The sequence below is a fragment of the Manacus candei genome, unplaced genomic scaffold, assembly GCF_025592945.1.
Source record: "Manacus candei isolate 608988 ecotype Guabito, Panama unplaced genomic scaffold, ASM2559294v1 h1tg000043l, whole genome shotgun sequence".
NCBI lineage: Eukaryota > Metazoa > Chordata > Aves > Passeriformes > Pipridae > Manacus > Manacus candei.
The window spans coordinates 7,625,449-7,644,940 of NW_026138091.1; the positions used below are offsets into that span (position 1 = coordinate 7,625,449).

A 19,492-nucleotide genomic window follows, 5' to 3' on the forward strand; every position below is an offset into this window, starting at 1 on the left:
TCTATATGAAGTCCTCCAGCCTAGTCTTACACAAAACTGTGCTTCAGCTAGTACTGATTAAGTAACTGAGAGGGAAGGGAAACAAATATTTTCCCTATCTGACTGCCATTTTAATGCACATTTATTACCATGCATCCAAGAATGGCCTTGGGCATAGGCCTCTGGCATGGAAACCTTAAAAGAACAAGTTGACTATCCAATCATTCGGACTTTTAAGCAGCTCTAGGCATGGTCATCACTCCATAGGAGGGCAGTGGGAAGACAGCATACAGCTGCAGATTTCAGGCAGATTGCATGGCAGAGACAGATTTCTGTGCCAGGCAACTTGTGAGAGTATTGCAGAAGGCAATCAATCTTTCAGTCAGAGAGTACTTCTTAAGACATAGGTGTGAAAGCTTTGCACCAGTATTCCCTTGGTCCTTCAGCTTCTGTAGAGGTTCAGTGCACCATGCTGCTTCCCTCCCACTGGCAGGAATTCACAAGCCTCCTTTTCTTCTGAATTTCTGTGTCTCTTTTCTTTTTAGCACTGTAGCAGGAAAGCTCCACACAGCACTTGGGAAAAGCCCTGGCTTTCTGTATCGGTGTATCTTGAGGGAAAACAAAATCCAGTATTGACTGGGAATTGCTCTGGTACATTTGGCAGTTGTGCAGGCAATGACTGCCAGAAGGAATTTTTCTTTCATCTTCTGAGGAGACTATTAATTTCAGTCATGATAGTCTAAATTGCAACAGTAAATGGCATAGATTTTGTTACTTATTCCCTTGGAAAATATGTTTTAAATGAATGATGAATTGAGTGTGCTGCAGATGGGTGCACTTCTATTAATTATCAAAGTTGCTCATTGAAGATGTCATGTGAGTTCTTCGTGGTGTTAGCATGTACCGTGGCTGTGTGTGTAGTCAGGCAGCCCCTCAAAAGTTCACCAAAGATGGTGCACCGTGACTACCAGGGCAGGTGTTACTGCCAGTAGAGACAGGGTGGCCACCAGCAGCAGTGACCCATGGGTGCTCTTTGTGTTTGGCACCATTCAAACAAAGGTTCGTGAGCCCAGATGGGCATGGGCTCAAAGAGGACCTACTCTTATTTCATTACTCAGATGAGGATAAAGTGATACTAACTCACCTGCTGAAGGATGCCTGGGCAATCTGAGCCTGAAAAAGAAATGCACCTAGATCTCCTAAATGTCCAGTCAATGTTTCAGTTACAGGTCAGATGTAATTCTCTTACAGCTTGTGGCTCCCTGCATCACCCAGTGTAGGATTGCTTTGGCCATTTGACACATTGCATGATGCTGTGGTATAAGAGATGTGTGCTTCTATGAAAAGGGTCCTGGTCTTTCATAAGATGAGAGACCAATCCAAGGATGGATTTGGCTTCTACTTCCCTCTTTCCTTCTACTACCACTTCCTTTAGTTTTAATCTCTCTTTTACTTAAACGTGTCCATATGATAATGGCAGAATCATTTGCAAAACTTCTGGGTGCATTGTGCTGTGTGTGCCATTGTGAGTGGTAGTTTCATATAGTAGAACATCCTATTGGAGAAAAGGGCACAGTATGATAAGAGTATAAAGCTTTAAGGTATAGTTGATGTAACCAGGAATTCTGAAAATAACACAGAATACAGTAAAACCACTGTTGCCAGTGATGTTCCAGTGCAGTGCGTACTGGAGGAGCTGGGAAAGACATCAGCAGGCCTTATTGAGGTAAAAAAAGATACATGCTGGGTTTCCTGCAATCTAATTCACTGACAGCTAGTGTGCAAGTCTGAGTTTATCTTAATTTCATGTTTGCTTTTCTGATCACCAGGAAACACAGCAGGAAGTAAATGACCTTTTTAAAGAACCGTGACTAATATTTCCTTGAGCGAAATCCATTTTAAACAACTAATGTTGAGCGTAGTACATCCAACCACAAAATACACCATAAAATGGCAGAGTACCAAAAACACATGGTGCAGGCTATGCCAGATTTATGCCAAAAAGCTACAATAGCTTCTGAAAGAGAAAATATGGAAAATGTTCCCATTCCATAACACAGAATAACAATGTTGTCTGAACCTAGCTCATAAAGAAGGTGTTTGATAGTCACTCTTTTTATTAAAGTTTAAGTTCTCTGGGTGGTGTTTCTGATCTGGGGTTCTTGCAAATTGATACTAAACAAATTAAAATATGGAAAATATGGTACCTCATCACAGGTGAAATTCTGCTAGTTCACTTACCATTTATATTTCTCATTTGATCACTTGAGGGAATTTTGCATTGTCTACTTGTATATCTTCTTGAAAGATCTGTAGGTTTTTAAAGTGTTGCTTTTTATTTATTTTCTAGTTCTGCTGCCCAACATGGTTTGGTTGAGGTGTAGAAGAGTCTTGCCTCATAGTAAATGGAGAACAGTTCTCAACAAAACCAACTGGAAGTTGCAGCTGAATTTTATAATAGAACATTCTTCTCTCTGTAGAATTACCAGTGAAGCATCAAAAATAACTGTTCAAAAAAAGAAAGGGTAAAAAACATGGAGAATTAAGAAATAAAGCAAAGCCTAACAAAAATCGCCATTTCTTCACATAAGAATTCAGATCACAGACACCAAAAGCTTCCAAATTTTTCTTTTCCCTCTGTTTCACTGGCACCAGAAATATTAGAATCGAGTTAAGATCCCTAGATTGTAAGTCAAGCATTGAGGCTTGGCCGTGGAAGAGAAATCTTATTTGAACATTAGCAGTCCACTGGTAACTGCCAGCTTTATTAATCTTATTTCAGTTGTGACCTCAGACTTTCCATCTGAGTAAATCTTTATGAAATGCAGTCTCTCCCCATCACTTTACCTTTTCAATAAAGGAAATTCTTGTTTTCAAGTGGAAAAATGCTAAAAACCTGTATTGTTTTTCTTCTGGACCTGTGATTCAGACTAGTAAGTAATCTCACAATCTAAAGTTTAGATAACTTCATTTTGATGTCTATTAAGGGTTTTTTCCTTAAATAAGACTTCTTATTTTGTAGGCAGGCAAAAGTAGTCTTTAGCTAGAAGTGGTTTGTAATGTTTTAATTAAGACAGGCTGTGCATTTTTAAAAGTGAACTGAATTGCACTTTCAAAGCAACTGAACTGCACTTCATTGTTTACAATATCATAAACTAGAAAGAATTAAAAAAATACCAAAAACATCCACTTCTTTGTTGTCATACAAACAACAAATATCATTCATGTGTTGTAATGCATCAAATCATTAGGAGTGTTCCATCTTTTTTGCAACTGGAGGAAAAATAAAAAACTTACATGTACTTTTAAATAGAGAGTCCAGAGTTCTGAAAATATGAAAAGCCTCATGTGGACTAATACTGCTGGACCTCTCAAAAGTCATTAGTGCTTCTGAAACACTTTTCTAATGAGGAACAGTGATCCAATTAGAGGATCCTTGAAAACAATATTTGGGTGGAGAAGGGGACCTTGGCTGACTGTAGACTGCAGGAAAAAAATGTATTTCCCTTAACTGTATGTAGAGAACTTCTTGGTGCTCCTGCTCCAGAAAGGGATCACAATGTCAAGATCACACTTGCATGCTTGTAGGCAACCTCTTGAAAGCAGAATCCAATCTTGTTGGCTATACACAGCAATCTCCCTCAGTCCCATTTCAGCTGAGCTAGAGGTGTTTTCTGGAAGGATGTCTGGTGACAGGAACAGGGACAAACTGATAGAAGGTTAGTATTGTGATGTGTTGAGCCTGATCCAGCGAGTGGAAGCAGACTCAACCCTTAAGTGCAGGAAATATTTTATTGTGAACTATCTGCATGATAGATGCCAGGTAGATCAATAAGGGCTTCCACTGCTTCCTGCTTCTCACCTTTGATGAGCACTGGATTTATGACAAACCCACAAACTAAACCCAGCTCATTTCACTTGCCTTGATGGCAGCTGCTGCTGAAGATAAGACAGACTTTATTGCCTTAACTGGCTGGATAAGGAAAAAGAGTTACCTGCAAAAAAGTTAAGAAATGCAACTTTTTCAGTTCCCGAGCCAATTTGACTGTGTCTTCACAAGAGCTCACTCAAAATGTGGCTTCGAGGACGGAGAAAGGCTTTTTTATGAAAGTATTAAAGAAAAAGGAATGAGGTTTATTTCAGAAACAAGAAATAGAGTATGTTTAGAATTAACCTATTGTGTTGAGTGATATGTGTATAAATTCAATCCAAAAATTTAGACAGTGGACAAATTGCCTCGAGGTGCTCTTCAGTATGGTCAACTCTGGAGAACATGAGCCTTAGGCATGACTCTGGCAAAGAGGCCTCCCAGCATCTGAAGAGCAGTACACCAGAATGTAAAGCAACAGCATTTGAACATTAAAACCATCAGAGACGCTAATTGCAGTTGTGACACAAAACTGCTGCTGCTTTTCTTAAAGTCTATTTTGCATGAAGGAAATAGTTTCTAGAAACAAGACAATAAATTACTCTGCAGCTTGTGATTATTTGCAGTATCACGTGTGATGGGGCGCAGCACACTGAGCAGGTAAAAGAGGATGTTTTTCTTGAGGTGGTGACAGTTAAAGTGTGGCAGTATTGTGGATTGTGTGTGTTGCTGGCATAGCTGAACTGGGAGTCAAAAAGCTTCAGCTTCACTCCACATGCACTCCTCCAAGTCTCTGCTTGCTCCATGGCTTTATATTCGATCATTTCATTCTCTCAGGTTGATGACATACAAAAGGAAATATGTTCTGTTTTACAAAGCCCTGCGGACTCCTTCAGGGTCAGTAGATGAAGTGTACTGTAGAGATCCCAAATTTTGAGGAGCAGGGAGAAGTGAATGATTTTGAGGGCAAGAGGACTGCTCCCTATAAGGCTGCTGCTGGACACCAGGCAGGGTCAGAACTGATGTATATGCACATTGTTTGCTGAAATGGAACACATCATCTTCCTTATTTAAAAAGAAGGGTGGAGGAAGGGTTGGAATTTGTGTGGGAAGGGAGTGGGAAGGGATGGTAATGCTACCTCATTAAAAATAGATAATGTATTTTTTTATGTGTTATCTGTGGTTTAATTTCTGCCCACAGGCTTACATGCAGCCCCACTTGCTGGGAAATGAATTCACGCATTTAGAGTTTCCACGGAGGGTGCAGCGCAAGGAAGTTGGAAAGAGGATGCTCTACCGTGACTTCAACATGACTGGCTGGTAAGAATGTGTCCTTCTCAGCATGGAGTCAGCCTTCTCCCTAACCAATGCCTGCTTTGACTTTGATTAGTGTAAACTGGTCAAACATGGAGGTGCACCCCTGCATACTAAAAGAAAAGGCATTTCCTTCTTTCAGATGTATCTTTCTTTTAGAAGTTAATGTTTTAAATAAGTTGACCTTCCCCCAGAGCCAGGACGGTGTTTCGTTTTAATGTGGGAGTACTCAAAGCAGAGCAAACACGTAAAGGGGAATGCCAGGGAACGTTTCTGAAAGCTAAACAATTTTCCTATCTTGGAAGTAGCTCTTTGTAAATTTTGGATCAGAATCTGGGCTGTGATGCCTTTGCATGCTGAGGAATGCTTGCAGAAGGGAAGAGTTGCCTCCCATACTCCAGTGCAGCTGGCCCCTGATTTGGGTAATTCCTTGAGGAATTGTTTTAGAGATGGGCTTATCTGAACAAAAGTCATAACCAGCCCAAAATGAAAAGGTTTGAATGAACAACATTGACTTAAAGAAGTGAAGACAGAAAGAATGATGATTTATTATTTTTTTTTTGTCTCTGGCTAAACATCTTCATTGTTTTTTATTGGTTTAAGAGGCTCCTTCTCAAGTGACTCCCACTCATTTGGAGAAGCCCTAATCTTTGCTGTTGTGAGTTCTGTGTGTGACCTATAAAGGCAAAAGCCCAATATATGCGAATGGTCTTCATTTCCGTGATGTTGTGTTTTAACCTCTGTAGTAAATGTCCTTTGAGGAAGAGAAAGAATAGAGGGGGTTAAAAAATAAAGCCTGAATTCTTGTAGGTTTGGACACTTGGATGCTCACTGGCAACAACAGTTCCACATCACTTCTGATTTGTCCCATACTTTATAGACCATAAATATAATGGTGTTTTAATGGCAGAATAATGATCTAAGTTTAATATTATCTGGAGTGTTTGTGCAGAACATGTAAATCTGGGAATAACCATCATTGTCTCTCATCTTGAACAGCTGCTAGTAGAATATGCAGTCTCACCCTGGGAATGATGACTTCACATTTTAAAAAGGCTACAGGCATGAAAAAAAGAATAGGAACAGAATGAGAACATTGGATTAACTGAGGACTTAGACTGCAAAACATTTGGAACATCATGAGACACTCTCCCAGTTTCTGCAAAAGGAGGGTTTTTGTTAAACTCCCTGATGTCTCTGGAGGCATCAATAAAGAATGGTTTCATGTAGACTTCCAAAAGTTCTTTTTCAAGCTGTGACATGCTATTGGGGAAAAAAAAAAAGGCAATGAAGTGTAGCCTTCTAGTCTGGGGGAGAGCTACAGAAGTATAATGGGCCAGGAACTTCCTGAGAGGAGGGTAAGAACAGATTTCTTTTATCATAGTTGGAAGGCAAAGAGGGTTTCTTCAGAGATATGGGAGTTGTTTTGCATTTTCCCAGTTGGCTACTGGTCTGGAAAAGAAATGAGTCTAGAATGGTAAAGCTGCAGCAGTGGCAGGTAACACCACAATCCTTTTCCTATTAAACAAGAAGGACCATGAGGAACTGGAAAGAATTAAGTGATTTACGTGGGTGGGCATCACAGTGATCAAACTCGGTGGGGATAAATACAAAGTAAAGCACAAAGAGGAAAAAGATGTTTGTGCACACTAGAGGTTCCAAATGAACTATGAGAGCCATGTCAAGAAGCTCGGTGTGCTTACTACCACGATTTTTCCAGACCAAATCACCAGCAGAATGTTGGGATTCATAAAGAATGGTTAAAATGGAAAGGTTAAAAATTAGGAGAAGAAATAATTCCTTATATCAGTTTCTACCTCATTTGTGAATCTATGCATAGCACTTCAGCATATTCAAAATGGTTATTGCATAGCTAATACTGTTTGGCATTAGAAGAAGACAGATAAGAAGAAACTCAAATTTTAAATGTAGAATAAGGAGTAAGGTAGAAGAGCGTTAGTAAGTTGAACTGGAAGATCTGATTTAGAGTATTGTTTTCCAGTACTGGTGTGTGAACTCTCTTAACTCTAGCATATAGTGGGTAGGAGAAGACAGTTCTTTCCTGTTGTTTTTTATGAATTTCCTGAAGTGTAGGACACATGTTGATCCAGTTACAGATTCTAATATGGTCAGTGCAGCAATTGTCACCAATTGAGTACAAATGTGCTTAGCTGCAAGCAGTTATTCTGGAATAAATACTTGCACTATGACTTGAAAATTTAAGTCTGAATTCATTGCAGTGTTGTCCCAGAAATAGGTGGTCTGTGCCAAGCAAAAGCATGTGGAGACTGTGATGAGGCTCTCTCTCCCTGCTGTTCCTTTTGACTTCTGGCTGGAAGTGGAAAATGGGGGCTACATTTTTTTCCCGAATAAAAGAATTGGAATCTTTTAACTGCTCCATATCTCACAGCTAGTGCATCAGTTACCTCTTTGTTTGGTTGCCTCAGGACAATAAAATGATGAGGGAATTGCTCTATCGCCATACATTTGTCTAAATCAGAGCCCTTCTAAATAAGGATCTATTTCTTTTTGCAAGGTATTTGCTCAACATATATCTATTACATTGAATTGTGTACAGTGATCTCTTAAGCAGAGGAGAAGCAGCCAGTTACTATTCATCTAAAAGTCTGGGTCAATTTTAATGATTGAGATTGTGGACAAGACATTAGAGTTCCAGTTTAATGGGCCCTCAGAGGTGAATGTTTGGGGCGGCTGGGGTTTCCTACTGGTTGTTTTCCACTTCAAGTGTTTTGCTTCTCTTTTCTTCCCTTTCTAATTCATGGATTTAACTAAACAAAGTGGCCAAGGACAAGTCTGTTTTGCATTTGTTTCTAAGGACACTATCTACCACGGAGAATAAATTAGCATATATATTCCTTTTCTAGAAAATGTCAGATGGAGCTTTGGCCAGCCAGAGCTTGATCCACTAAAACACTGCTGAACTTTTATCACATACAATGCAGATGATCAGTTGTCTGAATTTTTTTTTGTTCATTGACCTCACTGTGTGTTGACATCTGCACATACATGTGGAGAGATGCAGGTGATGTTAGGAAGAAACAGCCACTCTTACACTTAATTACTGAATCCTTGAGTGAGAGAATGTAAAACACTCTCTGGTCTGATGTTTCCTCAGGAAAATGAACTGTTTTATTTTACAATTCAGGATACTATCTGTGTTTTCTATTAGAAGCTGTATGATTTTTTTCTTCATTTTTATCCTCCTCCTTTTCTCTGGAGCTTTTCAGATTCTCAACAATGGCTTGGCTTGACCAGCTTCTTTGGATTACAAAAGGTTATTGTCTTTGGGTCTGTCATGATGCATTTGGCCCTTTATTTTTTCTTTCTGCTTTTTCTTTCTTTTTTTTTCATGTGAAATTTCCACACTGGCTTTGTCTCCACAGCCCACAGTGGTAGCAGAGCTGCCAAGTTTCCCCACAGCATTAGGACAACCACTGATCCAGCAATGTGTACTGCATTACTGGTCCAGGCCGCCTGTAACTGCTTTGAGACTAGCCTTTCCCTTCTCACTCCAGCTCTCCTACCCTTTCTCCTCTCTCTGCGGTGGCAGTTGCGATGAGAAATAATGCTGTATGAAATATATCTAAAATAAATCCCATTTTGGTGGGAGCTGAGAGCTGCGTCTCCTGCACTCCATCTGCATTGTGGTTGAACAGCCATTGCAAAACATATACTGTAGCTGGCAAGGCATCTTAAGAGCAGCGTCTCCTGCTGCACAAGCCTCCGAGCTGTCTCAAGCCATAATTTGCTGGCAGACATCTGTGTTACTGAGAGTATTTTACAGCTGGGTCTCTGGGCTGGGGTTTTCAGGCCCATGGCTTGCAGAGGTTAAACTTGTATCAGAGGGAAGTGTTCTGGTGACTTTGGCAAGTCCTGGCAACAGAAGTATCAGGGAAGACTTAGAGGCCATGTAAGCAGAGGGTGGCTAGTGCTAAAAAGGGGGTCGAGTAACCTGAGGTAGAAATATATGGCGAGAGAACAGCAGACCTGATGATAACTGCTCTTTTAAAGGACTGCACAGAATTAGTGCTCTCTATCTCTGCCTTTTATTTAAAAGTTAAGACACAGTTGGTCACATTTTCTTCACTTGTGGGTAAATCCAGTGTGAGCAATTTTGAAGTACTTTGCTTTGACTAGATCCTAGACACCTTCCCAAAACCTGGTTTTCTGTCTGGCTGTGGCTCTGCTGTGGCTCCTTCCAGAGTTCCCCTCTCAACCTTACACGGGGCTGGAGGAGTCATTCAGTGCTGCACTTAACTAAAGGCATCCAGAATGCACTACCAACTGGCATCAACTTTGGTGGTTTCAAAGTTAGTTTTTTTGCTCCTCCTTGGAACAAAAACAGTAGCCTTTCTACTGCTTGCACTGACGTGGAGTTCTTTAAATGTTTGTTTCCAGATCACGGCTTGAGCTTTTTGACTTGATTTTAGCGTGGCAAAAAAGCCCTGGATAATAAGTCCATTTTTGACCTTATTTGTTGGTGGCTTCCTTTGCCCTCTGGGATCACACAGAGTTGAGCTGCACCCCATCAGAAATTGTCTGAGCTGGTGTAGTGCCCACCACACCATGGGCTAAAGCCCAAGGCAGAAGCGAGCAGGGGAATTGGGCACTGCCTCTGAGTGCATCGTCTTTTCAGCAGCAGCAGAGCCCTTGCCAGCTCCGTGTTCCTGTGTCTGGTGAGGGGGTGCTGTGGCACATGGGGTTTCCCACCCGAGGGTCAGCCGGTGCTGGGGAATCACCCGCCCGCATGATTTATTCCAAAGCAGGGAAGCTGGTGCCCTGAGGCAAGCACTAAGCAAAACCCATTTTATTCTAGAGTCAATATTGTCCACTGCCTGGAAAGCTGCCAACCTGCTCTGTGCTCGCCTTTTTCTTTCCAACAGGGAATGTCTTTCAGCCTCTAAGCATCTGATTAAAAAAGCAACTTCACTTTTCAAGCCGTTTTATTTTGTTTGGGATGGATGCCTTTTGCTTTCATTGTGCAGTCTGTCTTGCCGTCTGCGGTTCAAACTGGCTCACAAAAACCAGGCTCTCATTAATCACTTACTGGGGATCCAGAATACCCTGATGAGAGCCAATGTGCATGTTTTGCTTGGTAATGTGTCAGCTGATTTGAACAAATATTGCTAATGTGGCCACTATCTTTATTGCTGAGCTCAATGTCCTTTGGCAGCACATTCAGGTAGCCTGCCCAAGGAGTGCCTGAGCAGGTTGAGAAATGCCACAGAAATGCTTTATGGAGCTGGCGCCTGTGCTGCACCCTCCTTTAATATAAATTGATTTATTGAATCAAGCACAGAAGCCCTGCTTCAGAAACCTCAGGCTATAGTCTCTGGAGAACCACCTAATAAAACAGCCCCAACTGACATTCCTCATTAGCTTTTCCACTGATCCCAAGGCAGTATTTAAAGTGACAGTGTCCCTCTTTTTGGCCTGAATTTATCTGCTGGCTAATGCCTGTGGGTCTAATTAGCTTAGCATTATTAGTCTTATTCAGATAAGCTGTATTTCCTAACAGCTTGATTCCAACTTGTAAAAAGTAATTGGAAGTCTGCAAACCTGCTTGATTGAGCCTTTTAGCCAAATTCATGTAATTTACAAAAAGTCGTCCATCCCCCCCTTTTTTTTAATTGAGCTTTTTTGTCTAGTGAAACCTTCTGCTGAAATCCTCACTGTATTGTTGTGTTCAAGACCTCAGCCGTATCCTTTGTACAATCGCCAGGGAGAGATCAGATTTTAATTTCATAATTACTTCACGAGAAAGCAACCTTTTCCCCAGTCATGCCTGGTATTAATTTTCTTCCAGCAACTTACATTTTCATAATTTAATGATTATGGGACACCTTTGCAGCACTGGGCCTTTCTGGAAGAGAGAGAGAGAAGATAAAATTTTTGCAGCAGATACCATCCACAGCCACTTGCCTTGGTTTTTGTGTCTCTGTTCTTGTTTCTCATTGCGAGATAGCCAGGAGTGGGAGGGGACATGCCTCTTTGGTGCACACAACTAGAGCAGCTTGCTGGGTTGTGCCTGGGTGTCTGGGGCACAGCTCTGTGATGATGAATGGCTGTTTGCAATGTGCATGTTATGCATCTTTTCAAGATTTGCAGCCCTTGCTGCAGGAGCAGCAGGAGGTGAGAGCTGACCTGCTGTGTACAGCACGTCTCCTGACAGTGACAAATGGCTCTTTCCCCCAAGTGTGCACATGCCACAGGAGCTGAGCCAGTGTCTTTGGGGCAGGAGAAAGCAGAAACAGGAAAGTAATAGTGCTGCAACAAAAGAGAAAACTTAAGTCTGGGGTAAAGCTCTTTGTAAATAGCCTCTCTGGGGCCAAGTGCGTCATGTCCTGCAAGAGCATCTCCTTTTGGACACAGTGCATCTAAGACCTGTCCCTGCACAGCTGTGTGTCTCTGCTTGGACTTTGCCTTGGCATGAGATCAGGTGCCACATATGCAAGGGCAGACAAAAGGCCCCTAGTCTATTTTATCTAAAGGAAACTAAACTGAAATGAGGTAATCTTCACTCTGAAAGCCCAAGCAAAAACAACTCTTCCTCCTGGTAAGGTGAATTCTCTTTCCCCTGCTCCTGCTTTCTCTGACTTCCTCATCTGCACAAATTTGACATAGCCTCATCTGAGTCCTTAGGAAGTCTTCATTCTTGTCACCCAAGATTGATTTATAGCTCTGCTTCTGGCTGTGAGGAGGCCCTGTGCTCCTCAGAGGAGTTTCCAGCACTGCTGTGGGATGATGAAATCTGCTTGCTGTGTCTCACTGCTTGCCCCATCCTACGCTGCAACTATCTTTCCAAGAAGAATTTGCTTCATGATTCCTCCTTAATAGCAATCTCCTTTGCTTCTGGAGGATCACAGCTTGCAAATGTGGAGCAGGCACTGAGTTTAATATGCAGCCTTTTTCCCATCTACTCACCACATCCTTTTCACAAGAAATGCAGCAAAATACAAATTTACAAACAGGTTTTCTCTCCAGCAAATGCATTAAGCCCATAAGGTGTTAACAGCCCACTTGCCTTACCCCTCTGTTTCCAGAGTAAATTGCTAACAAACTTTCCTGTTTGTCTTCTAAAAGTAGAAGAAATGAAGTAAATTTTAAGAATCACTCAAGAGACTGTGGCAGAAGGTGGACCCGCTTGATGTGATGCTGTAGTATCTGCACACAGTTTCTGTTACTCAGTAGTGGAAGCTCAACGGGTCACAAGCAGTGAATGAAAGCACTTGCTCTGTCCCTTCCAGCCTCCTAAGCACAAAAGCAGCAAGGGACAGTGCTTTTTAAATACTCTCAGTTAATTTTTTTTCCTGATTTGTCTTTTTTTGGGGCAAGGATCTCTATAGATGCTTGAGATCCTTGACCATCCGATCCCTGACTTTTCCTCTACCAGTTTCTTGTAATGCTTCATTAGAGGTGAGTGGACTAAAAAACCAGCCACCCTCTAGGAAGTGCCTGATAAAAGATTCTGGGGCTTGAATCTTTAAAATGGGCTGACCAAGATGGATAGTTTGTTTTGCTTAGGAATTACTTCCACAGGAATACACGGTGCTGGTGCTCTCTGAAATACAGACTCCATCTTACAACTGTACACAACAATGAAGGCTCCAGAGCTCACGTACCAGTCTGATTTGATAAAGCCAGAGATCATATGTGTATATGAGTCATGCTGAGATACTTTAATTTTTTTATTATTTTTTTTTTAATTTGTAGGTGGGTAGACAGAACTGAGGTTTGCAAAATGAAGCATTTTACAGTTTCAGGTTCATAAGAAGGGGTTTCTGAATTTTTTGGGGAATAATGTGTGTTTTAAAACTTGTATGTCTTCTTTTTTACTTGAAAGAAGCCCTATGAGAGTATCTTGGTTTAGAGTAGATCTTCCTCTAAAAACTGTTTTGTGCACATGTGCATGCACATCAGTCTTTAACTGATTTGGGTTTGCCATCATCTTTTCTCTTAACAAACATTGCTATAGTTTGTGTGCTTTTCTTATGTTGTTTATTGTAATTTTGCTTCATAAACTATGTGTCAGAAGAGCAATAGGGGAAAGATACTGAGATGCTGGACCATTAGAGCTAACCTACCTAGAGGGTACTTAGAATCAGACAGTGCTGTATGGATTTAGAGATCCTGACTCTGCAGAAGCACATGCATAATGATATTTTTTAAGATTATGGCTGGGTTGAGACATAAATTGCATAATTTTCAGTGGCTTTGTGCCTAACCTGCACTACACATCTTTTATTCTTGATAGTAAACACTACACTAGTTTGATGCCCATAGTTCAATAGACAGACAGTACAGATAACAGTTCCTTTTGGGCTGGTGATTTAAGCTTTGTTATCCAAAGGGTGAGTTCCAATCCACTGATTCATTGTGTGGGAGGGGAAAAAATGAAAGAGTTTCTATCAAATTTTTTGTTGTTTGAGGACTAAAACCTGGTTTTCTGTTGATATGACCAAAGAAAGTTGAGCTTGGGGAGGAGGTTTTTGGATAGTTGGGGTAGTTTTGTTGTGAGCTGGGTTTTTTTGGGTGAGGGGGGAGTGGGGTCAGGTGGAGGATGTTTGGGGATGGTCCTAGGTTTGGGGTTTTTTACAGAGGTAGAAAAGTGGTGCTAGAAATACACGAAATCTACAAACTGAGAGATTCTTTTATCCTTGTACTCTGTGAACTAGGACGTTTCTGAAGCAGTAGTACTTTCTCTTGCTTGCTTGCCACAAGTGGGTTTATTCTGTGCTCCAAGCTAAAACCCTTTGATGTTGATTTTTTTTTTTTTTTTGCTCTTCCTTAGGTTTAATTCTCAGTTTACTGTCAGGTGTCACTAGTGGAGATATGAAACACAGGCAAACTTTCTAAAGCCAAGTGCCATGGAAAAGCAGAGCACAGAGTCTGGATTCCCCCGTTGTGCACAGAACTGAACCTTCTAGGTCAGGGGTAGATTGTCTTTTCACCACCATCTGTTGTGTGTGGGAATGCCAATGCAATACTTTTCATGACCAGTAACCCTACACAGTTTGCTGTGAAATAAAATATAGTATGGATTTGGGTTTGGGTCATCAACAACTTCTACTCTTATGAGAATTTATATGTCCTTTCAGAAGGCAAATGTTAAGAATAAATTTCATGACAGGAGAACTCATAACACGTAAGATATTATCTAGAATTTTGGCTCTGAAATCTGCATGTGGGAGCTTACTGGTTTTTCAAGTTCTAACCCAGCAATATGCAGGTAACTTTGATAATCTTTTATTTAAAGAGTGCCTAAAGCACTGCTAATGACTTCAACACTGTAAGAAACTTCTTCCATAGATTGTGTTGTGCATTTAGCAGCTTCTGGTGATTTTTTTCACCATGCATTTAGAGCAGATTCCAGTTAGCATATGAGTAACATCATGTCAGTCCTAGTTCTTTTGTTCTGACATCTCTTTTGGCTCCTGGTGCGATTTGGCCCGGTTTTCCAAAATGTTGATCCTGAGTCCAAATGTAACTTTGTGGGTGGTACATATGTCAAGCCCTAGTTCAGTATTTTTGGACAGCAGTAACATTTCATAATTCTTTTGAAATGGAAAGAAGAAATGAAGTTAACTGAAAAAAATACAGCTAGATTCAGCTGGGTAGAAGCTTGCCTTTTCTACTGCCCCCTCTGCTCCCCCTGCTTTTCCATTTGGAAAAATAGAGGTTTACGTGGCAGAGGCACTTAACAATATTTAGGCTCATTCAGAGCAGGAAGCAATAGCATTGAGTTGTCTTTATAACCTTTCTTGTCATGCCCCGGTGGCCACTGAAACCTCCTGGGGTGTGGACCATGAAGATAAGGGAGAGTGGAGGGTTGCAACATTGTGTTTTTAGAACAGTGAGCTAGCTTGAATTACATAGAGGGCTGAATAAGGCCATGTAGGCACTTAGAAAGCCAAACCATCCCCTCAGGTTCTCTGTGTGTCTGTCTTTGATATACCTACAGCACATGAAGGTATAAATGCAACTATATCACATAAAATCAAGGGAAATAGTCCAGAGGGTTGTAGCCTGTGTGAAATAAACCCACGCACGAAGTACAGGGGGTTTCACAGGGCATAAATTAAAATGAACTTCATAGCTTCCTTCCTTCCATCTCCCCTGTGCAGCTGCTGAGCTGCTAGCTGAAAAGCTGTCCTTCATCCTTCTCTTGCAGCAAACCACACACTCGTATATTATTAATTCTGTTTCTCTAGTAATGCAGGACAAGGGTACTTTTGGAGTGTGTCTCCAGTTGCTTTTCAGTGTGTCTGTGCCAGCTCTGCTGCTGTAGTTGCGGTTCTGAGCATTGTTTCTTCAGTGCTAATAATTTTTCAGGCAATAGCAACATCAACAGAAAAACATGTTTGAGTTGAGTTTGACACCCAAGTTTTGAGCCCAAGAGGTGACTTCCTGTGAGAAACCACAAAACAAATCACTGTAGCTCTCTGTATCTCCCTCACCTAGATGCATAGCTTCAGGAGGTCACAGCTGCTCTTCCTAATCTCCTGACGGAACAAGTTAGCTGCAGCCCTTGCAACAAGGCCTCTTCCAGCGTGCTTGCACCATTGTGTCACAGTTGAAGGCCCTAGAGTCAGTGCTCCTTATAATGGTTCCATAAAAGATGCTAGACTCAGCAGTGGGGACCATTCCTTTGAAGGACACCAGCCTAAATGATACTTTTCCTTCTTCCTAAAGTGCAGTAGCTGTGAGGTGTTATGCAGGAGAATGTAAGGAAGAAGGGGAGAGAGGTAAATAAATTTGGTCCGTGTTTTTGGCTACTTACAGGGCAGTGTAAAGTGAGGGCTTTGATCTTAAGTATTTGTAGTTATCTTGCAGATAATATAGTTTTTTGGTAAAGAATAGGTGTATTTTTCCTTTAAAAAGGGGACCGCAAATAGTTAAATCACATCATCTTAGTTTTGTTTCATATTTTAACAAATATGTACAAAATTTGAAAATCCAGTAGGAATGGTTGTCTTCTCGGGCTTCTGGTTTGATTAGTCATTTGACTCTGATGCCCCAAACAGACTCAGCTGATATTCTTTTTCTTGGTGTCAGAGCGCATCTGGCTCTATGCAAGGAATAGTTCAGACTCCTCAAGGAGGTTTTGTCAGGGCTCCTTGCCCTGTAGGTCCATCTGGAAGCTTTGGAACATGAGTAGTCAGGGATAGTAAAATCTTTGCTCCACATTCAAACAAGGGTATTCAAGTTAGTCAGTGAGGCAGAGATGTTAGCTATTCCCTCTTGAAAATAAAGGAAGGAACAAGAGCAGAGTCCATGACTGACTCATCCTTCCCAATAAAATGCTATTCCAGGATTTAAACATCAGGGAAGTATTATCATGTTGGCTACTTGTAGTGTTTTGTTCCTCTTTGTTTGGTTTAAGAGCTAATTTATTTGCCATCTCCAGTGCAAATTGCCATTTAAATGCCTTCACTGTATTGTGTTTTGTAGAGATGCCCAGGTATTATGGTTATATACTAAAATATTCTTAACTACATGATCTCCCATGAAGCACCCACTGTGTTTTGCAAACCTCACCTGGTTTTGTTTTGGGGTTTTGTACATAGTTATGTTTTGTAGTATGGAAGGAGAGTCCTCCACTACTGTTTCTTCTATGTATTTTGGTTGCTTTTCCCTTTTTTCTTGCCCTTCCTCTCACGCCCAAAACCCTAATATGAGCCTTCCTGTGATTACTGGGAAATGTAAAGGTAGGGCTTAAATGTCTGTGCTGTCTCATTAAGCCCGAGGCTTGCCTGGGTGATGCAGCATGTACAGCTGTGTAGTACAGCACCATTTATTGATCACAGGGATATGCCATATTTTGGTGAAGCAGGGGGCAGTTCAATTACAATATAGGATTTCACCCTTAATTTTTGATTTCCTGCTGGTTTATGTCATGGTCTTAACATTGCTTAAACCTGATCAAATGTGACTCCCCAGAGCTCAAGCAGCCAACCTGGAGAGCTAGGGAGCTACACAGCAGGGGTTGGAAGTGTTGGCAGGGAACCTGCCACAGCACCTTCCTTCCTCTCACAAGTCCCTTCCACTTCTGTGGAGAGCACTTGCTCTGGGGCAATGTGCTTTCATGAAAGAGGCACCCCAGTACCTCAGCTCAGGTATGTGTTACACAAACCACAGGACTCTACAGCTTATGAGAGTGACTGTCATCTTTTTTTTTTTCCTCACTGGCAAAATTGCTAACCTTCTCACCTCATCAGTGTCAACAGCTGGATGTGTAAAAGGTAGAGTATGCAGGTATGCAGTAAACAGAATCAGAGCATGGGCATTTACTTCTCTTGTCTCTTGTCCATGGGAAAGCTGCTGTGAAATGTGAAACCTCTGACAACCTTGCAGTCAAGGTCAAATGAGCACTAAATATCCTAAGACTCTTCAGCACATGAAGCTTGTCTCAGTTTAAGTGGTCCTGGAAGGTGAGAACAGGATCAGAAAGCTGCTTCACACCATGACTGTGTACATGTCCTGTTGTTGCTCACCTTTTCACATTAACAGTGTGAATATAGGCATTGATTAGTTTCTTGATGGGTTTGGGGTTGTTTTGTTTGTTTTGGTTGGTTGGTTGGTTGGTTGGTTGGAGTTGGTTTATTTATTTATTTATGTATTATGGTATAGCTGCTACCATATCCAACCATATCTTACCTCATTAGGATGTTATTGCAGTCCACTTCTTTCTTTGCAAGCAGTAGGAACAGCCTGGTATGTTAGATATTTCTCTGTCTTCACTTTTCCTTTAGGTGAAATGGATAATTATTTACAGAAAACCTTTCTACAGAAAAAGAAATTTACAACTTGGCTCAAAGACAGAGTCCCTAGGAAAAATAATGATTTTTTTTTTCTTTTTCAAATCACAACTGCTTGTTTCAGGGCGCTGGGTCACTAATTGAGTGCAAGCTTTATAAGTGTTGTTTGTCCTCCCCCCACAGGGCATACAAAACCATTGAGGAAGATGACTTGAAGTTTCCCCTTATATATGGAGAAGGCAAGAAGGTGGGCATGTTTGCTTTCCTCAGACCAAAGGAAGAAGGAATTCTGTGCTGTTTACCACTCAGTTTAGCCTGTGGCAGTCCAGTGTTTTCCACTCAGTATCTCTTTATTTTATTGTTTTGACAGCTTTAAAGAATATTTTGATTCTCTCATAAATCAGTTTCATGTCTGGGGGCGGCAGGGAGAGCTCAACATACTAAAAAGCAATTTTATAGCAAACAGTCATTTGTTGTCAGTTTGCTTTTGTTTTTCTCTCATTGTAAGTAGGCTGCAATGAGATTGTCTTAATAATTGACTTAAAATGTTCCTGTTTCATTGTAAAAATAACTAGACTGGATGAAGATAGCGACATACCTTATGTTTGCTGAAACAAAGCAGGAAGATATTTAATAGTGCTTGAGATGCAAAACTCTAATTTAGGAAGGGGAGGGATCAGGGCAGGATTTGTAAAGTACAACACCCCTTCTTCAGCTAGTGCATGTGGAACTCACTGTTGAATTTTTCTGATTCATGAAGGTTGATGGTTTTTCTTGAAAGGGAGAAACGCTGTTCCATTTAGGTATACTTTGTTTCCTGCTCTGTGATTAGGAACAGTGAGATCATTAGTGCTGGTCCTAGCAAGCTTAGCTGGATGCAGCAATAGGATCAATATAAGGGCGCAGTGGTGTCAGTTTGCTAATTTTTGTATGCTTGCTGTGTTTCTAAATAGTGCTCTCCTGCTGCATTAGATTCTTAATTCATGGATAGACATTCTTCAAAACTAGTCAAAGTTTTATAGGTTCAGACCTGCAGCTTATCTCTGAATTTGGCTAGGTTTATAATTATTTGCAAAATGTTTCACGCACATCTTTTTAATTTACTTTCTTATTGCCTTATGGAGCCAGGATTTAGTGAGGCAAAATGATTTCGAGTCTGTTGCTCGCTGCTATTGGTGCTGTGAACACCCTTGTTCAGAAGCTGCTGTGGCTAAGCTAGACTTTGGGGGAAGCGATAAGCAGGCCACAGAGAGCAGGGCTCACTGTGAGGCAGCTGCCTGGTCAATCTTTGGAGAAGCATGAATGAAATAGAGCCCAGCACCTCTTGGGAGACGAGTCATGTTGCTTGGGGGAGGAAGTAGCAGACCTGGGGTACCTGCAGACCTGCTGTAGACTGACTCTTCACAGCACTATGGTCAGTGCCACTGTCACCTGTGTGTTCAGCAATTTAAGGTGGCCCTTGACACTTTTCCTTGGGGGAGGGAATATACAAAAATATGTCAATAGGAAGATGCCACAGATTCCTTATGTGAGTAATTAAGCTCCTTACCCT

The 19,492-nt window shown here is 41.3% G+C and overlaps 1 protein-coding gene across 1 annotated transcript in view; it reads left to right on the forward strand.

Moving 5' to 3' along the window:
• Positions 1-19,492, forward strand: part of PPM1H (protein phosphatase, Mg2+/Mn2+ dependent 1H) — a 136,716-nt gene that overhangs the window by 92,645 nt on the left and 24,579 nt on the right. Inside the window, exons 6-7 of the mRNA XM_051795811.1 lie at positions 5,049-5,167; positions 18,124-18,187. Of these exons, the coding sequence (XP_051651771.1) occupies positions 5,049-5,167; positions 18,124-18,187 (183 nt within the window). The remainder of the gene's footprint in view (positions 1-5,048; positions 5,168-18,123; positions 18,188-19,492) is intronic.